The 21,395-nt window shown below is 49.4% G+C and overlaps 1 protein-coding gene across 6 annotated transcripts in view; it reads left to right on the forward strand.

Moving 5' to 3' along the window:
- Positions 1 to 21,395, forward strand: part of PHF21A (PHD finger protein 21A) — a 737,785-nt gene that overhangs the window by 355,143 nt on the left and 361,247 nt on the right. For all 6 annotated transcript variants that reach the window (XM_085646699.1, XM_085646701.1, XM_085646696.1 and 3 more), the window contains one exon: positions 4,844 to 5,101. In XM_085646699.1, coding sequence (XP_085502825.1) covers positions 4,844 to 5,101 — 258 coding nt within the window. The remainder of the gene's footprint in view (positions 1 to 4,843; positions 5,102 to 21,395) is intronic.

Below are 21,395 nucleotides of genomic sequence, written 5' to 3' on the forward strand. Positions count from 1 at the left end.
TGCAGCAGAGGGAGGTGTTCCACCAAAACCCTGGGGAAAGAAGCTAAGAGCATGGTTATCAAGTTTTGGGTTATCTTTCATAGTCACATGCCTGAATCATTCCCTGTCGTTGGGATGGTAGTCCCACGGTAAAATATTCAAGCAGTGCTTCAGACACTTCATAGGCTATAATGGCCCAAGGCCATCTAAACAGTAGCCTATCTATGTCCTTTTTAAAAAAGGACTAAATGTTGGCATCCAGCCAATCAGCTGTTGGCACCCTCTAGAACACTCCCAGCAGAGGCAAGTTCTCTTTAGAATTTTACCGCATGTCGTGTGCAACGGAGTTTCCCTGAGTGCTACTCCATTTTCTCTTGGCAAATCTTGACATCATCTCCGACAAAAAAGGACTTTACCGCCCATGTAAAACCTGTTGCAAGAAAAGAGTCCATATGGATGATCCACACAAGGAATGGATTTATTGCCTTTATCAAAGGCATGAGGCGAGAGATTGTAAGATATGCCGCACCTTCTCAAATAAGATCCTCAAGGACTCTTCTGATGAGGAAGAGGACAGAGCCTCTACCTCCCATAAAAAGGCCAGATCCAAGGACTGTTACTCAAGTGAGGGAAGAAAACGTCGCTTAAACAAAGGAGATTTCATGACGTCGCTCGACATGGAAGACGCATATTTTCATATCCCAATCCATCCGAAGCATTGGAAATTCTTAAGATTCACAGTGGCTGGTACCCACTACCAATTCAAAGTACTTCTGCTTGGCCTCAATTCCGCACCACAGATCTTCACCAAGTCCCTACCGCCAGTAGCTGCGGCCCTACGATCTCAGGGGATTAGAGTATTCCTGTATCTCGACGACTGGCTGCTCAAAGCGGCAACAGCACGGAGGCCAGTCGAGCAACGAGAATCTACCTTCTTATGTTCAGGACGTTGGGGCTCACTATAAATGAGGAGAAATCTCGGTTGCATCCAACTCAAGTAATATCCTTTCTGAGAGCGTCCATAGACACCATTCAGTGCAAAGCGTTCCTATCTCACAAAAGACAGATACTTCTGCAAATGCTTGCAAAGACCATATCAAAAAAAGGGTCAGTTTTTGTGCGAATGTACAAGTCGCTCCTGGGGATGTGTTCTTCAACAATAAATCTGGTACATCTAGACAGACTGACGATGAGGCCTCTTCAAGAAGAACTGCAAAAGCAGTGGCAGCAGGCTTTGGGATCCTTCGAGAACGTAATTCGAATCACAGCACGGATGGTAAAAGCACTGCAATGGTGGTTTCATGCAGCAAATCTTGTACAGGGCCTTACTTTTATACAGATCACCCCAGATTTCATACTAACAACGGATGCCTCCATGGAGAGTTGGGGAGGTCACCTGCAAGAATTGCAAATCCAGGGCAGATCGTCTTCTGCGCAGAAAAATCAGCCCATCAACAGCTTGGAACGCAAAGCCATATTCCTAGCTCTTCAAGCTTTCTTACCGAGAATAGCAGCCTTCTTGGTGCCGGTTCGTATGGACAATATGACCAGCATGTAGTACATCAACAAGCAAGGAGGAAAAGATCCATTATGCTGTCTCAGGAAGTGCAGGAATTATGGGATTGGACGACACAGCATGGGATCTCTTTAAACGCCGAGCATATCAGAGGTCTCCACAATACTCTGGCAGACACGTTGAGCAGCACTCAGACCAGTTGTCATGAGTGGGAGCTTGAACAGTCCCAGCTAGACCAGGTATTTCGAAGGTGGGGAAAACCAGTGTTGGACCTCTTCGCAACAGAGGAAAACGCCAAATGCCAGTAATATGCCAGCGGATTCCCTCTACCAGGGTCAAGGAAGAATGCCTTCTTGATGCGATGTCCAGGGATATAGGCATATGCTTTTCCTTCCATCCCGTTAATTCCCAGGGTATTAACCAAGATGAAATCAGAAGGCTGTTGTCTGATCCTAATAGCACCATGATGGCCCAGACAGCACTGGTTCCCAGAGTTACTCCTACTGTCGGAGTCGAAGCCCATTCACCTGCAGCCATCTCCAGCTCTGTTATAGAGGGACAAGGGACAAGTGAATCATCCAGACCCACACTCTCTTCATTTGCACGCATGGCTCCTGAATTCTTAGAATTCAGGGATCTGAATATCCCGCAGGAGTGTAGGGAAGTTATTGCCAAATCCCGAGCGGATCGCACTATGAAGACATATTGTTTAAAATGGAAGCAATTCGATTTCTGGTGCAAACAAAATAACTATCACCCGCTCCAAACATCTGCAGAACAGAATTTGCTGTATCTCCTCTCGTTGGCAAAATCGGGTCTCACTTTCTCTTCAGTTAAGGTTCATATGGCCACAATTTCCCGCTATAGGAAATGTCCTCAAGTTCCTTCTCTCTGTGCCTCTAGTCTTATAAAGCAATTCATGAGGGGTCTCTTCCGCACATTTCCTCCGGTGGGTGCGCCTCCTCTGGAATGGAAGCTTAATTTAGTCCAGGCACAGTTGATGAGACGGCCGTCTGAGCCAATTCACAAAGCAGAGCTCAAATTTCTCACCTGGACGGTGTCCCTCCTACTGGCTCTTACATCTGCGAGGAGAGTTAGCTTTTACAATCAAGGAACCTTTTCTACATTTTACAGAGATTATGTAGGTCTTCAAACGAACCCGACTTTTATTCTGAAAGTCCTCACACAGTTTCACATCAACAAACCTGTGATATTACAATCTTTCTTTCCAAAGCAAACTAGTCCAGCAGAACAGGCTTTGCATACGTTGGATATTAAGAGATGTTTTAAGTTCTACCTGCACAAGACAAGGAGATAAGGAAAACAGATCAGTTACTGATTGCTTATGGACAAGGAACAGCAGTTACTAATGCCACAGTCGCCAGGTGGGTCTCCTCTGCGATCCAGTTCTGTTACAAAAAGGCGAACAAGCCTCTGACAACAAGGACTACAGCGCACTCCACTAGGACAGTTTCTACATCAGCAACTCTGTTTACTGAAGTGACGTTGGACAAGATATGCTGTGCTGCGACATGACCTCTGCTGGGAGTATTCTAGAGGGTGCTGGATGCTAACACTTAGTCCTGTTTTAAAAAGGACATAGGTTATTGTTTAGATGGCCTTGGGCCATTATAGCCTATGAAGTGTTTGAAGCACTGCTTGAATATTGTACCGTGAGACTCCCATCTCGATGACGGGGAATGATTCAGGCATGTGACTCTATGAAAGATGCCCCAAAACTGGATAATCGTAGTTAGAGGTGAGTAACTTATTTTCTTCCTGAGGTAACTGAGTTCAAGCATTTAAACACACCTACCAAAAGCAGTGCACAAGAAGGTGCTATGCATTCAAGTGAAATAAGTATTTAACATGGTGTCAAGCTAACCAGCTCCAACATCTGTTTGATTAGGACCCGATGGTAGTCCGATACCTCACACGCCTGACAAAATGTAAGCTCGCCTTCGCTTTGCTGAGGATGCACATGACTGCTGTTGTGGCTTATTTGAAAGGACTACAACTAAACCTATTTTTATTAATCCTGCTAATTGAAAGGTACATTCTTAGGCAATACCTCTCCCACTGTGGAACCATAATGTGGTGCTATCTGGGTTCATGAAGGCAAACCTTTGAGCCAATACACAAGGCTACACTCCAGCTCCTTACAATAAGGACAGCCTTCTTGGTAGCCATCACCTCATTAAACAGGGTAAGCGTCTTCCAGGTACTTATAGTACAAGAACCATACATATCAATGCATAAGGATCAAGTTATGAGAGCACACCTAAAATTCCTACCAAAGGTCATTTTAGGTTTTCACATATTCAAACGATTTGCTTACCAGCTTTTTTCCAGAAGCCGCCCAGTTCTGCCTAACTGGCCTTACACAGACTAGATGTCGGAGGAGCTATTATATATTACACACTGGCCACCCAGAAAAATACAAAGAAAATTTGTAAAGACACTCCTCGCACATCTTGGGTACAGATGTAACAATTACTACTACTATCGCTTGATGGAATTAGTCTCGACACCAAAGGCATACACGAGTAGAAAGAAAGAAGCTACAATAACCTGTATGGTCCGTGTTTCTAGGCAAGAGATCACGCAGAGTAGCCACTCAGGCCTCACATCATACCTCTACAACGCATTACTGTTTAGACTTACATTCAAGAGAAGAGATTGCATTGGGCAAGCAGTGCTTCCACTCCTCCTTCCCGCCTCCCCAAGGCAGGTAATACTGCAGCATAATCTGTGTAGAGCTTGTGAATCTAGAAGGGATTTCATGCTGCAAATGAAACCAGTTGCATACCTATAATTACGGTTTTGCAGTTTGAAATTCTGCTAGATTCACATTCTACTCTACCTCCTCATTGAATGAGGTTCTTGAATAGAAGGAAAAAAAGATTCCAATATGATGACCATGCACATGGACATTGTGGGATTACAGTCTGTGTCATTCAAGAGATCCTCACACGTCGACACTCACGAAGAAACATTTTGCAACAAAAACACTTCTCTACTCAACCGCATGAAGGCAGAATTGTGCAAGGCACTTACATCTAGGGGAGGATCAAGCTGCCGGACCATTATTACAGGTAAGTGGCTTCATACATTCCTTACCCTACTTGCACCATTTCTCCAAAAGCCTACTCAAACTCTGGTCTGTGATGCCATGCTGATGGCACTACAGAGGTGCCAAATAACAATGCTAACAACTGTGAGCTTCTTGTCTTCAGATCAGTACCCACTGTCAGTAATGGGAGTCCGGATGGCCACGGACACCAGTGTTTCCTGCTCTACTTCTCAGTCTGAAGGATGCTTCACCTCTTTATTTCACATTCTTTTCAGAGGACAGTCACCACAGCCTCTATGATCACTGCAAAGACACTACCTCTCGTCTTAAAAGCAGCTGCTGCGGCCACAGTGCCCACGTCTGTAATTGGTCAGAGACCCACCATTGCCATGGTGACAGCTATCAACAACACCCAGAAAGCAGTCCTCAACACTGATGCGCAGAGCATGCCGGTGAACCTACAGACCAGCAGCAAAGTCACCCCACCAGGGACCGAGGCCTTCCAGATACTGACAAAAAACACTGTGACACTGGTAAGCTCTGGAGGACGTTCATATGTGCGCAAATGTATGTGCGCACATATGTAGTCTGCTGTAACACTGCCTACATTTTGTTAGCCGCTGCAACTAGAACAGTGCCTGAAGGGTGTAGTATATGTAGACACTGCACTACCTATTGTTTGTGTGAGTGCTGCCTAATGCACCGCCCACTTACAGTTGGTGGTCGGATTATGATGTGTGTTTAAATTAATGAATATACACGCTCAAAATTGTGTGTCACAGAGTTTGAGAGTGAAGAGGAAGGATTTGTTCACATGGTGGTTTGTTGTGCTTATAATCCATGTTCTTAGCTGTGTCACCTTGTATGGAGTTCGTAATATGGATATAGTATACTTATATCCTCCATGGTCCGCTTTTTATACTTCAGTGTACTTCATAATTAAGATCTCCCGGCTGATTGTACACAGGAATCCCATAGGAAGGTTGATGGGCTTAAAGGGGAGAGTCAGAGGACATTGGTGACTCAACATGCATGGGAAGCTGAAAGGGGAGAGTCAGCGGATTTTGGTTCTGACTCAAAGCATGCATGGGAAGCTTAAAGGGGAGAGTCAGTGGATTTTGGTTCTGACTCAAAGCATGCATGGGAAGCTTAAAGGAGAGAGTCAGTGGATATTGGTACTGACTCAACATGCATGGGAAGCTGAAAGGGGAGAGTCAGTGGATATTGGTACTGACTCAAAGCATGCATGGGAAGCTGAAAGGGGAGAGTCAGTGGATTTTGGTTCTGACTCAAAGCATGCATGGGAAGCTTAAAGGGGAGAGTCAGTGGATATTGGTACTGACTCAACATGCATGGGAAGCTGAAAGGGGAGAGTCAGTGGACATTGGAACTGACTCAACATGCATGGGAAGCTGAAAGGGGAGAGTCCGTGGATGTTGGTTCTGACTCAAAGCATGCATGGGAAGCTGAAAGGGGAGAGTCAGTGGACTTTGGTACTGACTTTCAGAATGCATGGGAAGCCTAAAGGGGAGAGTGAGTGGTCTTTAGTACTGACTCAAAGCATGCATGGGAAGCTGAAAGGGGAGAGTCAGTGGACTTTGGTACTGACTTTCAGAATGCATGGGAAGCCTAAAGGGGAGAGTGAGTGGTCTTTAGTACTGACTCACCTTGCATGGAAATCCTGTAGGGCAGCTCCATGAACTTTGGTACAGACTCTAAACATGCATGGGAATCCTATCGTTGGAGTTTGTTACTAACTGAGAGCATGAATACAAATCACAAAGGGCAGCTTGACCGACTTTGGTGCTGATTCATAGCATACATAGGAACCCAACAGGCTAGCTTAGTAGACTTTCTTACTAACTGAGCGTGTATTGGAATCCTATAGGGTAGCTCGATGGACTTTCGTACTGACTCTGAACATGCATAGGATTCCTGAAGGGCAGGTCAGTAGACTTTGGTACTGACTCACAGAACGAATCTGAATACTTATGAGAATTCTATAGAGCAGGTCGATGGGCTTTGGTACGGACTCTAAATATGCATGGGAATCCTATAGAGCAGGTCGATGAACTTAGGTGAGTGAGCATGCCTGGGGTTGCTGAAGGGCAGCTTTTCAGACTTTGGTACTGGCTCATAGCATTCACGGGAAGCCTGCAGGGGGACAGGTTGATGGGCTTTGGTACTGACTCTTAGCATTCATGGGAAGCCAGTAGGACATTTCGACAGGTTTTAGTACTGACTCGTAGCATTCACGGGAAGCCCGTAGGGCAGGTTGATGGGCTTTGGTACCGACTCGTAGCATTCATGAGAAGCCAGTAGGGCACGTTGACAGGCTTTAGTACTGACTCATAGCATTCACGGGAAGCCTGTAGGGCAGGTCGTCGGGCTTTGGTACGGACTCGTAGCATTCACGGGAAGCCTGTAGGGCAGTTTGACAGGCTTTGGTACTGACTCGTTGCATTCACGGGAAGCCTGTAGGGCAGGTCAAAAGGCTTTGGTACTGGCTCATAGCATTAATTAGAAGCCTGTACAGCAGGTCGGTGGGCTTTGGTACTGACTCCGAATGCGCCTAGGAATCCTAAAGGGTAGACCGATGGACTTGTCTAATAAATGTGACTTTTCATGATAAAGATTATAGGAAGCCTTTCACGATTGTTTTTTGTCATGAGTCATTAGCTATCACAACATATGCTGTGGGATGATTGCTTTGTGAAAAACTCTCCCACCGTGAACACACCCTTCCACCCCATCACATATATAATGAGCCAACCATCAGTATGTTCCCAGTCCTCTACCATGCCTGTGCCAAGTGGCTCCTGACGTAGCCACGTCTACTGGTAGAAATTCAAATGGCTCTGCCCTCATCTATGCCATCCTCTTTGCCCACTGGCTTCATAGAAAGCATGCCTTCTCTGTTCTTCCGAGACAGCTCTGGCCTCTGCTCTCACATCCCTACCTCGTCCTTGAATGAGCCAGTTCCATCAAGACAACGTGCTTACCAAGTCGCTTCCAGCGGAGGGTGGACCAGCCTACCTGCCCTCATTTCTCTTCTGCCATCCATTGCCAGACGACTTCCTGTTCTAGGACACGTAGACTCCCCTTCAAACACTGTTTTGGACTCGCATCCCTCTGAATAATGACTGGAAAGTGAATGCACTCTTAATCGCAACATGTTCTAGAGCTTTGCTGAAGGTATTATTTCGTATAGCTTTCCGTATGCCTTCTGGTTGGTGGTCGCAAATCTTTGAAAAAAGTTGAGATGCCTTGAATGGACATCTCCTAGTCCTTGGTCATATCCAAATTCTGATGGCATGTCTCTGGGTCAGCGTCATCCTCAGATCTTGTCCTGCAGTATCATTTTGAATCACGAATATTTTCTACATCAGGAAAATTTACAAACTATGAGTGAATGCGGAATCCCTCTTAGCTCTGCAGCAAAGTCAGACAGGTCATATATTTTTATTTCTATATATTCCATAGGGGCTTTGAGGCACTTGGCATGAAATGACACCGCTCTAATATGACATTTGTGTACATGTAGTGTTTGTTTTAAAACATTATTACAGAAATCACGAGACTAGTGCTAGACATCAAAGCCACGAGACATGATAGCCACCGCATGACAAACTACATATTATTAATCTTATTCCCACATATCAATGGTGGTAACACTTATAACTCCTTTTTTACATTTTTAAATAAACAGGGCAGCAGATAATCATGACTACATCTGTGAAAATTAACATACGATGAATTGAAAGCTATCCTTGTTCTCTCATAGTACTTACGAAGTTTCTGGCCACATTGTATAATCATTTTGAATTTGATGAGTGGTGTTAAATCTTTAATCCACCCTCTCACCATCTGCGCAGCAATAGATGACCAAACTCTCAAGACTTCTTTCTTCATAATAATTAAGGTTCATGATAGCTACATCTTACAAGACCAAAAGTTTTACTGAAATCATGTAACCTAAGCAGGGATCTGTTTGCACTAAAAGTATCCTGCAAGCCAGCAGGAAGGTGGGAGTGTTGGTATGCTCATAGCTAGGGTCTACTCTAAATCTGGCTGGGAGGCAGAAGTCAGTAGCAGTTAAGATCAAGAGTATCCTGCAAGCCAGCAGGAAGGTGGGAGTGTTGTATGCTCATACCTAGGGTCTACTCTAAATCTAGCCGGGAGGCAGAAGTAATTAGCAGTTAAGATCAAGAGTATCCTGTAAGCCAGCAGGAAGGTGGGAGTGTTGGTATGCTCATACCTAGGGTCTACTCTAAATCTAGCTGGGAGGCAGAAGTCATTAGCAGTTAAGATCAAGAGTATCCTGTATATCAAGAAGGAAGAACGAAAACTGAGATGTTATGTTAATATAACTTACTATAGTGCTCGAATCACATCCAAAGAAAGTATCTTGGTGCTAGTGATGCATATAGCTATGTCTGAACTGGGGTGGCGAAGTGAGCTAAAGAACGATGACTCAACCCAGATCTGTGACTGGGGGTGAGTGCCTGAAAAGTTTCAGCACTCTGTCCATCATCTCCTTGTGTTTGCTTTGTTTGCCCTAAGTTGGCAGGGTATGCCCGGACGTGGGTCCCTTGCTCACTATGCCACTGGATTCAAGCTAGCCTGGCTGATGAGGGCTGTTAGCCCGAAACCGGTTCCAGGATGCTCGTTTCCGGTCCAGGGATGACATGGCTTGGCAGTTTGGGCTGGACTGTTCCCATGAGGCACAGGGTCAGACTGATTAGCATATAGCTGTGTCTGAACTGGGGTGGCACAGCGAGCTAAAGAACTATGATGGAATCAACCCAGATCTGTGACTGGGGGTGAGTGTCTGAAAAGTTTCAGCACTCCGTCCATCATCTCCTTGTGGTTGCAGCGATGAAACACAGGCAGAAAAACTTAACACAGAACAATTAAAATAAGATTGTTTTAAGCAATTTTCAAAATTTTAAATAATCAGGACAGATGCGAGCATGATAAAGCAGAGCACTCCAATAGTATGGGGCTAGGTAAGAAAAAGGCCTGCCCCCACATCTCGTCAGACGGGACCGAGGAATTATAAGCAGAGCTTGCTTTGTCCTTAGAACGCAGATCCCTAACTGGGCCGTAGTAATTCAGTTTTTGACACAGGTGGCTCGGTCTGTTTCCCGTTAGTGTTTTATATATAAGGCAGCACATTTTCAAAAATTGACCTTTTCTTAATGGGTTGCCAGTGCAGGGCTGTCAATGAAGTTTCTGTCGAAGAGTGGGAAAGAAGATTGCATACAAGTCGTGCAGCTGTATTTTTGGCCACTCGTACTTTGGTCATAATGACTCATTGGCTGAGGAGTATAGCATTGCCATAGTGTAATTCACTGAGATTCAAGGCCTGGACTAAGGTTTTCCTAACAGAGAGAGAGGAAGAGTTCTTCATCAGACGCATTGTTAAAACACCCGCCACTGGTGGCAATGACCTTATGTTTCATGGGCAGAGACTGATCTACTTTTATGCCAATATTCTTCACTGCTCGTTTAGGGACAGGAGTGAGGTCTAATACTATAGGCCACAATTTTAGACTCCAAAGTTGCTCTGCTTTCCCAATTAACATAATCTCAGTTTTCTCTGTATCTAATTGCAGATAGTTTTTTGCCGTCCAGTCTGCTATAGCTGTCATACCGTTTGAAAACTGACCTTTGATCTTCTCCAGGTCCTCACCAAAGGAGATGACAAGCTGGGCGTCATCTGCATATGATATAATTTCAAAACCAAAGGATTTTGCTAAGTAAGCCAAAGGAGCCACATAGATGTTGAGCAACGTGGGGCTTAAACAATAGCCCTGCACCGCCCCTCCCCCCCAGAATATACAGTTCAGACCACTCCAAAAATGAAGTGTGATAAAACAGGTGTATGTAGCGTACACACAACATTGGTTACCGCATATAAAGCGCTAATAAAACATACAACTGCATAATAAATTCAGCGATTCTGTGCAAATCAGAATCGAGTGCGAGAGCCATTGCACATATACGTAGAAAATTAGAACACTTTAACACATTTCTAAAAGTTGAAACTTTTTGCACTAGCTATTCCAGTTAAGGAAGCAAATAAACATTTGCGAGCCTCAACTGCTAAAGTTCTTTTCCATAAAGATCGGGCTCAAAAAGGGGGAATGTGCAGAATAAAGGTATGCGCATTTAAAAATCACATGATTTAAGGCTCGAACATGGTTTTTAAAAAAAAAAAAATTTTTTTATTAGGGTTTTGCATTACAATATTCCATGAGAGACATCGGATATTTCGCAGCGTAACAATCTTTTGTGCCACTTTTAAGTATCAGCACTGTTTACAAAGGGCAATTTCATTTATTGTCTAGTCCTCAAAATACATTAACATACCATAGTCCATAGATCTACTACTGTTTTGCCCCACTGGACGGTAATGTATCCTGCTGTGTCTGAACCGTTGTGTCACATGGTAGCGAGGGTTGGTATATCATCCCCTCCTCTATCTGTGTATGCCTTCCCCTGTAATGTGTCTGATCACCTATTCCGTATGATGATTAAGTCGGCGTCAGAACTGCCGATGGGGATTTAACTGTGAACCGTGGGAAGAAAAACCAGGGGGGGGGGCATGGGGGGGGAACACACAAGGTGGGCAAGGATGATCAGTTGTGACAAGTGATGAGATGACTGGATATAGGTCCGATGGGTGTGTCATGGGGTCATCGTGGGGGAAATGAGCGGTCGTAGGGGTGGGCGATTCTCCCGGGGGCACTGTCCATCTCATCTAATCGACCCTCTTTCCTGTCTATTATTCCGCTATTGTTGGGATCTGCGTAGATGTGTCGGGGGCTCCCCATCCCGATGGTCCCAGTATTGGCGACCACTGTCTAAGAGTTGTCTGTGCCTTAGAAACTGTCCTTGTGGGAGGTTATACCACTCGACCATCTGGGCATACGTCTTCAGTTGCCCCTCATGAAACAGCGCCTCCACCTCTGTTACGTCGTGATCGGTCCATACCCGAAGGGCTCCCTCGGTGTAGTATTCACTCCTCCGGGGGAATCCCACCAGGGGAAGTAATGGAGAGTACAATGGTCGTCCCTTCGACATACGGTGCACTCGCATCATACACTTGCAGGCTATAGAAACCTGTAGCGGGTGTGTGTGTGCCGGTTTGGTGCCCGACATTAACATTCTTCTGATAGCGGGGAGGGGTAGTCTGCCGTCCTCGGTTATTGTTGCTCCCACATGCCTTTCTGCTGTCCAGTGAGAGAGCCATTGGAGTTGCGCCGCGAGGAAATATGATTCAAAGGATGAAGCTCCCAGGCCTCCACATGTCGTGGGCAGGTACAACGTGCGCAGTGCTATTCTATGACGATTGTCTCCCCAATAAGGCTCGAACATGGTTATGGCAAAGATCACAGAATCTTTCATCCTTCAGAACACCTTACCATATTCCTGTGATTACTTGTAGAGGGAGCAAATTTTACCTTAATAACAAGATGATTCTCTGTACACCATTCCAAAGGAGGTAGGGTTGGGGATTTTTACAGATGCGTCTGCAATTATGATCTTATTTCTCGCATGCTGTAAGATGAGGAGTATAGCCCTTTTCCTTCTCATTATGTACAATGATTTTTTTAGCAGACTTTTAAAAAAGGTTTTGGGAACGATAAATCTCCACTCTGGACAATCTCGATCAATGCTTTTTTTTTTTACAAGCGGAATAAAGCACACTTCTTTCTTTCACTATATGGAAGATTGTGTGGTTTATCTGATAGAGACTTCTAGCTGCAGATTCCTTAACGTAGAATTATCCCCAGGCGTGAGACTGGACCCAGAAAACTTTCTTGCCCAGCATCTCTGCGCGCCAAGGGGCAGCACCTCGCAACTCCGCCCGACGTCCTCTGCGGGCGTGACGTCAGCGAGGCCACATAAGCCCCACCCCGGCGCGCCAACGTCAGTTTTCTTCTTTTCCGCGTGCAACGCGGACCTGTATTGTGTCCTGGCCTGTTCAGGCCTTCTTTTCCTGTTTTTCTTGGGTACAGTGTGCGAATGCCTTCGGGCTTTAAAACGTGCTCGTCTAGCGCGCCAGATGTTGGCGACGGACCCTCACCCCATCTGTATGTGGTGTTTGGGGGAGCACCATGACTCCACGGATTGTGAGGCATGTCAGCGGATGAAGCCGCTGTCTGCATGCATGTCCAGGTCGGCGGCATCCCCGCGTCCGTCCCCCGCGGATGGCTTCAAGAACCGCCGCCTTCGTCTCTGACATTGGATCTCTCCCAGGCCACAAGGGCGTCGCTCACCTGTTGGTAAGTGTTGCAGTTTGTCCCCGAGGCCCGGTCTCTGGCCTATTGGGGGCGTGGGTTCTCCACGGGTGGTGCGGCCCCGCGCGTTGCCATCCTATCCGCCATTCCCTGGCGCGGGGGCGACCAGAGCCCAGATGGAGGCCCATGCGGCGACCTTGCAGGCCTCTTTGGCTCTTCCATCTCCTCCTTCACTTCCTGGGACGTCTGTGGGTCCCTTGCCGCGTGCGGGGGCCCCTGCGGCGTCGCTGGTAGCTCCAGCCCCAGCGCCGACGGGTTCGGATCCAGGTTCGGAGGATGTGGGGCCATCGGGATGGGGCCCTTCGGGTTTCCCTCCTTCGGACCCGGGCGCCTCTGTCTCGCCGCAAACCCCGTGGGGGTCCCTGTGGTGTCGAGGGAGGTTGCCGGGACTCTGGCGTGTCCTCGAGTCCCTCTCGGCCCTCTAGACAGGCGGCGGCCTTGTCCAAGGCCGTGGTGACGCCGCACAGGTGCCGGCGGCAACTGGCCCTGGCGGCGCCGTAGGGGCCGGCTAGGGGCGCGTCCCTGGGCCCCCCTCGTCCCTCCACGCAGGAGGTGGACTCTACGCCTTTTCGGCGCTGTTCCCTGGCCGCCCTAGCTCCGTCCCAGCTCCGGTCTCCTGTGGCGAAGGTCGATCTGGCGTCCCCTTCGGCGCTGATCGACGTTGACCTGACACCGGTCGTGGACTCTACAGCGCCGGGACGGCGTCAGGTCGTTAAGTCTTCTTCGGATGCTCCCTCTTCCCCAGAGGTTCGGCGCTTGTTGGTCTTGTCTTCTCCAGAGACGGGCCGCCGCATCGTGGAGTTTTCCCCGCCGTCTTCAAAGACGGCTCATCGGCGTCGCCGCGGCCGCAGTCTTCGCCGGAAGGTCCTCATGTTCCCAATTCCTCGGCCACCCCGCCGTCGCCTCCTTTTCGGACTTGGCCTTTCCTTCCTCCGATTGGCCTGGGGGACGGCCGCCTTAGATTGCAGCCGTCGCCCACCGAGGTACTGCTTTCCCCTCCATGGGGCCCTACGGAGGCCGGTGCTACTTTTGCTTGGGCTGTTTCCACGGCGGCAGGGATCTCCGCATGGACGATCCAGCTGCCCATTTCCCCACAGATCATCTTCTGGAAGTCCTCCATCAGGGTTATGGGGTAGGGAGCTGCTTCATCCCTTTGAGGCTTCGCTTCACATGTCTCTTTTGGGAGCTTGGGGGCGGCCCGCCACCAGGGATCTGGTGCCCCAGCCGCATCTGCCACGTCACCGTCCTGCACCGCATAACCCTGTCTGGCTTTCCCTCCACCCCTCTACCAGGTGCCCTCTTTTGCAGACTGCCTTTCCCTCCCTGCCATCGGTTTTGTCCCCTCCGTCACGCGAGGCCCGCTGGTTGGATTCCTGTGGGCGCAATATCTTCGCCTCCACCAGTGCGGCTTTGCGGGCCCTAACACTCTTTGTGTTTTTGCAAAGGCCACTTCTTGCTTGTGGGACTCGGCGGAGTCCCTTATGTCTGCCGCTTCTCAGGAGAGTGCCTGTGTTGATCTGAGGCACCATGCGTTGGATGGCCGGGAGCTGGCGTCCTTTATTCTTCGCTCGGCTCTGGACGTTTCGGAGGTGCTTGGTCGTACCATGGCTACTTCTGTGGCCCTTCGTCGCCATGCCTGGCTCCAGGATAGTGTGTTCCCGGAGAACGTAGGGAACGGTTGGTGGACCTTCCTTTTGATGGCACTCTTTTGTTCCACACCCCTGCGGATTCTGCCATTCAGAGGTTTCTTGCGGGGCTTCGCCCTCCTCCTCCGTGACATGTGAGTCGGTCTGTGTTAGGGAGGTGTTCTTCCGTTGTTGTACAGGGGCCTTGTACCGAGTAGCCCCGGTTGTGTGTTCTGTGTGGTTCATGTGCCTTCAGGTCCTTTTGTTAGGATTTTGGTGCTGTTGGCCCGGCCCCCTTTTTTTACTTGTGGTTTTGGCTGTTGGTAAGCCATGTAGGCCCTGAGTTTAGGCCTTCTGTCTTTTCATTATTGGCTGATTGGCAAGCCATCTGTGTTTTTTTTCTCCGCAAGATCTTCTGTTTGTCCTCTGCTGCGGAAACTTTTTCCTAAGAGGGTTCCCATGTTCTGGGATGTAACATGCCCTATGTGGGGTAATGGTAGCTATTATATAGCTTTATCATGTGCTGGGGAGGTGTAGTCGTCCTTCAGACTTCTGCTTTCCGTGGCGTCACGGTATGTCGCGAGTGCGATCTTCTTGCTGGTGGTTGTGGAGTGGCTTGCGTTGCGCCCCAGGCCTTCCGTCTCTTGGATCGCTGTGTCAAGGGCCTGGTCCGGCCTGCTATCTACGGCCTTCCGTTGTCGCGGTTTTGCGCATCTGTTCCTCTTCTTTCTTTCTTTCTTTCTGTGGCCTTTGATGCGTTCTATTGTGCCTTTCTTCTTCCGTCTGCACTGTTGGCGGTGGAGCCGTCCCTGCCTTATCCGCTGCGTCCGGCTGGAGTGTGTTCAACTCTCTTCTGTCACTGTGTCTGTGTTTCTTCAGGGGGCCCCTGCCTCCAGTTCTACCTCTTCTCCCTAGGGGTTGAGGTGGTCCTTGTGTTCCTTGAGGCTTTCTGGCGCTGTCTGCCCCTGCAGGTTGTTAGGCAGTTCTCCCTTGGTGGGGCTTAGGATATCCTGGCCTTTCCCTTCTGGTCCCTGTGACATGTCTTCTGCTGGGGCTCTGTGTCTCTCCGGGTGGGGGGCTTTCTCTCGCAGGCCCTCCGCCCTTCTGGGTATGGCTAGGGTATCTATTCTACGTTAAGGAATCTGCGGCTAGTAGTCTCTATCAGATGTACAAGTTACTTTCCTTCGGTAACGATGTATCTGGTAGAGACGGTTCTAGCCGCAGATTCCTTCACGACCCGCCCTTCCTCCCCGTTCTGCGAGGACCCTCTGCTTGGGTTTCTGCAGTCGCCTCCTTCTGGGCAGGCTCCCTCTAGTTGGTTTCTCTCCAGCGTGAGGGCCTACCTTTGCTCTTCCATTTGTGGTTAGTGTTTCTGGTTCCCTACCGGTCTTCTTCGTTAAGGGTTCTTTTACCTGTCCCTTGGCCGCCTACTCCTTTCAGGGGTTGTGGCCCTCCTTGACACTGTGGTCTGCGGATGGATTTTCTGTCCTTTGACTTCCTGCTCCTTTCAGGCGGTATGGCCATTCTTGGCTGTGTTGTCTGGGGATGACTTGCTGTTGCTCCTCTTTTCCGGACTTGTGGCCCTTCCCTTTGTGGTTGTGATTGCAGACTCTCTCTTTCTTTCTGTCACGGCGCTTTCACATGCTTGTGCCTCCATGGTTTGGCTCTTGCCTTGGCTTGCAAGGTGGTTCCGTGGAGTGGTGCTTTGTGCTTTTCTTGCTATGGCTTCGCTGCTCTGGTCTTCTGGTGCTTTACTGCCACCTGGTGTTTTCGCATTGGCTTGCACAGTTGTTCCTCCGTGTGGTGCTCTGCTCTTTTCCTGCTCTGGCCTGCTGTTATTGCCTTCTGGTGTTTGGTGCCGTCTGGTGATGTTTCTCACCTTTTGTGTTTCTCTATTTTGTTTCTCATGTTTTTTCGCACACTGTTCCCATGCTCTTCTCAGTTTTGTTGTTATGGTATTGTGGCGTGGAAAAGTTCTCCGAAGCAAACGGACGTCGGTGCGCCGGGGTGGGGCTTATGTGACCTCGCTGACTGCCGGCGGAGGACGTCGAGGCGGAGTCGCGAGGTGCCGCCCCCCCCGGCGCACAGAGATGCTGGGCAAGAAAGTTTTCCGGGTCCAGTTTTATGCCTGGGGATAATTCTACGTTAAGGAATCTGCGGCTAGAGCCGTCTTTACCAGATACATCGTTACCGAAGGTAAGTAACTTGTACAACGCAGCTTGAATAGAACCTATTTTGCTTCTCAACAAACTGTTCCCCTACCTCAGAACAGCACCCATAGTGAGCACAGCTGTAGAGGGTAATCCAAATTCAAGTCGAAGAGCAGACGGGTAAGCCCCTCTGGTATCTCAGCGAAGGTCCAGTCCCGCCCATCCATCACTTCATAGGCATAATTCAGTGTTGGCTGGATTTTTATCAAGTACACAGACTAGTACAAAATTCCTTTTCCCACAACACTTATACAGTCTATAAATAGTGGAGGCCTTCGACCATGCCTTACATTTACTATGGGTTATGTGATCTTTATTCAGGCAGTTGCTTGAAAAGATCCTACCCAAATAAGAATAAAATGGCACTACTTCCATCTTGGCACTCCTCAAGAACCAATTAATTTTGCCTGACTCTGACCCCTTCTTTCTAAAAAGAAAAAACTTTACTCTTGTAGGCATTTGGTTTTAGAAATTGTTCCTCCGCATACTTTTCCAAAGCACAAAGACGTCTTTGGAGACCTATTGGGTTTAGGTCCAACAAAATGACATCGCCAACGTAAAGAAGACGGCAGTCATTCATTAGACCAGATTTTGGAGGATCCCCCTTTACTAGACAAACTCTGCCAGGCACATCATGATTGTAGAGTGAAAAGAGCAGTTGCAACAGCAGGCTCCCTCCTTAAAGCCATTCTATGTCACCACTGTTCTCAACAAGTCATGGTTCCCTACCTCCAAAACCAGAGTGCAGGCGGAGGAGTGAAGGGCAATTATTACCCACAGAAGATTAGCAGGAATTCCCATTGATAACAATTTTCTCCTCATCAATAGTCATAAGCATTTGAATATTCCCGCCCATGCGCAGGAATATTCTAATGCTTATGACTTTGATAAGGATACCCCTGGAAGAGAACTAGGATTACAGGTAAGTAACTAATCCTTCTTGCACCTTTGATGATTCCCTAAATCTCCTTACCAGAAGGCGGACCATACAGTTCCATGGAATCTTCTTCAGCGCTTGGAACAGGAAAAGCACTACTACTTGAAATAAAAGTATTTATTTGGGAAATATACTGGTTCTACACATCGGCTGATATCTGAATAGTCACAGTAATGTGCTATTAGAGCCCAGTATTTATGTGGATTATTGAAGATGGTGGCTTCGCTAAGATGAATCCACTTCATATCCTCCTCCTTTCTATGTTCTGCCATCTTCAGTCTTGTTCTCTTACACTTGAGGCGATTGATTTCCCAGCCTGGAGATCTTAAACAATTTAAATTGCTTCCTAACTAGGGAATTTATTTTGAGATTTACCTTTTTCACAGCCCGAGAGGTCTTAAGGGAATGTGTAATTCTTTTTCCTCTATCTTTGCTCCCAAAAGCATGCTAAGGGGTCAACCGCCTTTCATACCAGGAGATGGGATCATGTAATGGGAAATCGGGTGGGCCCAAGCTTGCTGTTTTAAGGAATTGGCTCAAAGCCTTTATATTCTTACATGACCAAAAGGTGCACTCATTTGATTTGTAATAAACAACATTATCCTTCTTGGAATTCCAATAGTCAAGAGCCTTGAGCTGTAAATTCATGGACATAGAATTCTACGATTGCTTAAATCAGTACCCAAAATCTCCAATTGCGAGCTGTCTCTAAACATCTGTTGGGACACCACCATATTGTCAATTAAGGATTGACCACGAGGGGAATACAAAGTATAGAAACAGGAAAGCCTTCAGGGAATCTGCCATTGAAAAACAAATTCATACAGTCACAACTTTCCAGAAAACGTAAGCCCCGCCTATCAGATCTGACTTTTCTAGTAAAATGGTATCCGGGATACCCCATACCTAATCCAATTCAGTGTAACAGTTTCATAAAAGCTGAGTTTGATACTTTAGCATTAAAGTCCCCTACTATTATAACTAAAGGACATTCCTCTAAAAGACTGATGTTGCGAACGTATAAAAACGTAGTTGACCAAATTATCCTTAGGCTTACAGAGGGGAATATATAGAAAAGATGACAACCCTCCACTCTCATTGATCTGAAAGAAACACGTTAGTTAGATTCCTCACCTTAGAATATCCCCAGGCGTCAGACTGGATCCGGAAGATTTTTCGTCAGCAATACCCCTTGCGGGTCGCTAGGCGTCGTCTGCGGCTCCGCGTCCGTCGTCGGCGTCGTGCGCCGGAATGACGTCGTCGGAGTACTTAGACGCCGCCCTCGCGCGCTGACGTCAGTTCTTCTTTTTTCCGCGCCAGTAAGCGCAGATCCGGGAGAGCTACCCCTTTTAGTCTTTTTTGACTAAGTTTTTTGATCCTTTTTGATCTTGTCTCGACTCCGGTGCCGGTAGGATGCCTGGTTTCAAAGCCTGTGCTGACTGTAACCGCTTGATGTCGGTTACGGATCATCACCGCTGGTGCCTTTACTGCTTGGGCCTCGACCACGACACGAGTCGTGTTCGGACTGCAAGGCCCTGACCTTGAAGGCTAGACGGGAGCGGTCCCGTAAGCTCCTCGAGATTCGCCACTCGGCTCCGTGCCCCTCTCGATCCCGGTCCAGGAGGAGGTCCAAGGATCGGTCGCGGAGCCGCAGCCGACGTCATCATCGCTCGTCTGGCTCCAAGTCTTCGGGTAAGTTGAAGCACTCCAAGAAGTCCAAGAGGCGACACCGCTCTTCGGACTCCCCTCGCCGGTCGCGAGACTCGGCCGAGGGTCAGGGTGGTTCCACCCCCGCGGCTCCGGCGGAGCCGCAGGTGCCGCGCAAGTCCCCATACCCGCCGGTCCCTGGGACTGACGCGACGCCGGCGGAAGTCAGTGCCTTTCTCTCGGCCATGAGGAACCTGGCTCCGCCGTCGATGCCCGCTGGCGCGCCTTCGGGCCCCGCGGACCCGACTGGGCAACCTTGCATGCCGGCGGCTCCGGCTCCGGCCACAGCGCCGCAGGTTCCCGAGGGACTCGTCCCCGCCGACGCCGGTCGACCTCGTCACGCCTCCTCCGCCGGCGTCGACACCGGTTCCACCTCCGACGCCGGCTCCGCTCGGCGTCGAGCCCCAGTTCAGCCCCGCTCCGGATCCGGCGCCGTTGCGGCGTCGATGGACGCCGCGTACGGCGCCGTTAGAGACACATTATGTCTATCGTCCGGCTCCGCTCCTTCCTCCTGTTTACCAGGAATCGGATGACGGGGGCGACTGGGAGGGGTCCGAGGATCCTATGGCCGTTCAGGCTCAGCTGTCACAGGACTGGGCAGATGAACTGGGGGAGGCCAGTGGTCTGGATACCTCACCAGACACTGGATTCATCTCTCCTCCGACTGTGGCTTCGGAGGAGGGTGCTGCTTTCTCTGTGGTGCTGCGCAAGGCGGCCGCAGCCCTTGGGCTCGAGCTGCCTGCCGTGGCTGTGAGGACTAACGTCCTCACTGAGGTGTTCAGTCTGCAGCAAGCTCCACTGAGCCTCTGCTGCAATTCAATTTGGCCCTCATTGACGTTCTGCAGGGCACCTGGTCCAAGCCCTCCACAGTTCCTCTTGTGGACAGGAACGTCGCCAGGCGCCACCGCCCTACTCTGGGTGACCCCAGTTTTCTGTCCCAACACCCCACCCCGAGAGCCTGGTTATCCAGGCTTCTTCCTCCTTCCCGACCGCTCCGCCGGACCGGGATTCCAAGAGACTGGAACAGTTTGGCAAAAAGCTGTTCTCCTCCCTTAGTTTGGGTCTGCAGTCCTTGAACACCGCCTGTCTTTTGGACCGTTATTCCCACTCTCTGTGGGATACGGTGGAGGACGTGCTGCCCCTGTGCCCGGAGGAGGCCCAGACGCGACTTACCCAGGCTCTGGCCGATGGGAGGGATGCAGCACGACATGCAATCCGATGTGGGCTTGACACTACGGACTCGCTGGGTAGGGCGATTTCTACCACGGTGGCGCTTAGACGTCACGCCTGGCTGTGGTCCACGTCCTTTTCGGGGGATGTCCAGAGCACTCTCATGGACATGCCCTTTGATGGCACTCGCCTTTTTGGTGAGAAAGCGGACAGTGCGCTGAATCGCTTTAAGGACTCCCGGGCTACGGCCAAGTCTTTGGGCCTCTCGGCCCCGCGGTCGCAAACATCCGCCTTTCGCCCCTTTCGTGGCCAAGGAAGAGGTGCCTCCTCACGTCCGCCTAGCCACCAGCCGCAGAACCAACCTGCGCGCGGTCGCGGCCGTGGTTTCCGCCGAGGCGGTTCTGGAGGACGACGCGGTCAGCCCACATCCACCCCGGCAGCATCGGCCTCCAAGCCTTCCTAGTCCGAGCTTTCCGGCCCATTCCTCGCCAGTGGGCGGCAGAGTTCGCCATCACCTGCTCCACTGGCGTACCATCACTTCGGACAGGTGGGTGCTGCAAATCGTCCGAAGGGGCTACTCCCTCCCCTTCGAGACGACCCCTCCAGCCATGCCACCGCAGCACCACCGTATCTCGGAGGATCATTTGAATCTTCTGTGAGAGGAAGTTTCGGCCCTCTTGGCCAAAGAGGCCGTCGAGCGCGTTCCGAGCCCAGAAGTAGGTCGTGGTTGTTATTCCCACTACTTTCTGGTTCCCAAGAAGAGCAAAGGGGGCCTACGCCCTATCTTGGACCTCAGGAACGTCAATGCCTTCCTCCGGAAGGAACGGTTCAAAATGTTGACTTTGGCTCAGGTTCTAGCTGCCCTCGAC

The sequence above is a fragment of the Triturus cristatus genome, chromosome 3_1, assembly GCF_964204655.1.
Source record: "Triturus cristatus chromosome 3_1, aTriCri1.1, whole genome shotgun sequence".
NCBI lineage: Eukaryota > Metazoa > Chordata > Amphibia > Caudata > Salamandridae > Triturus > Triturus cristatus.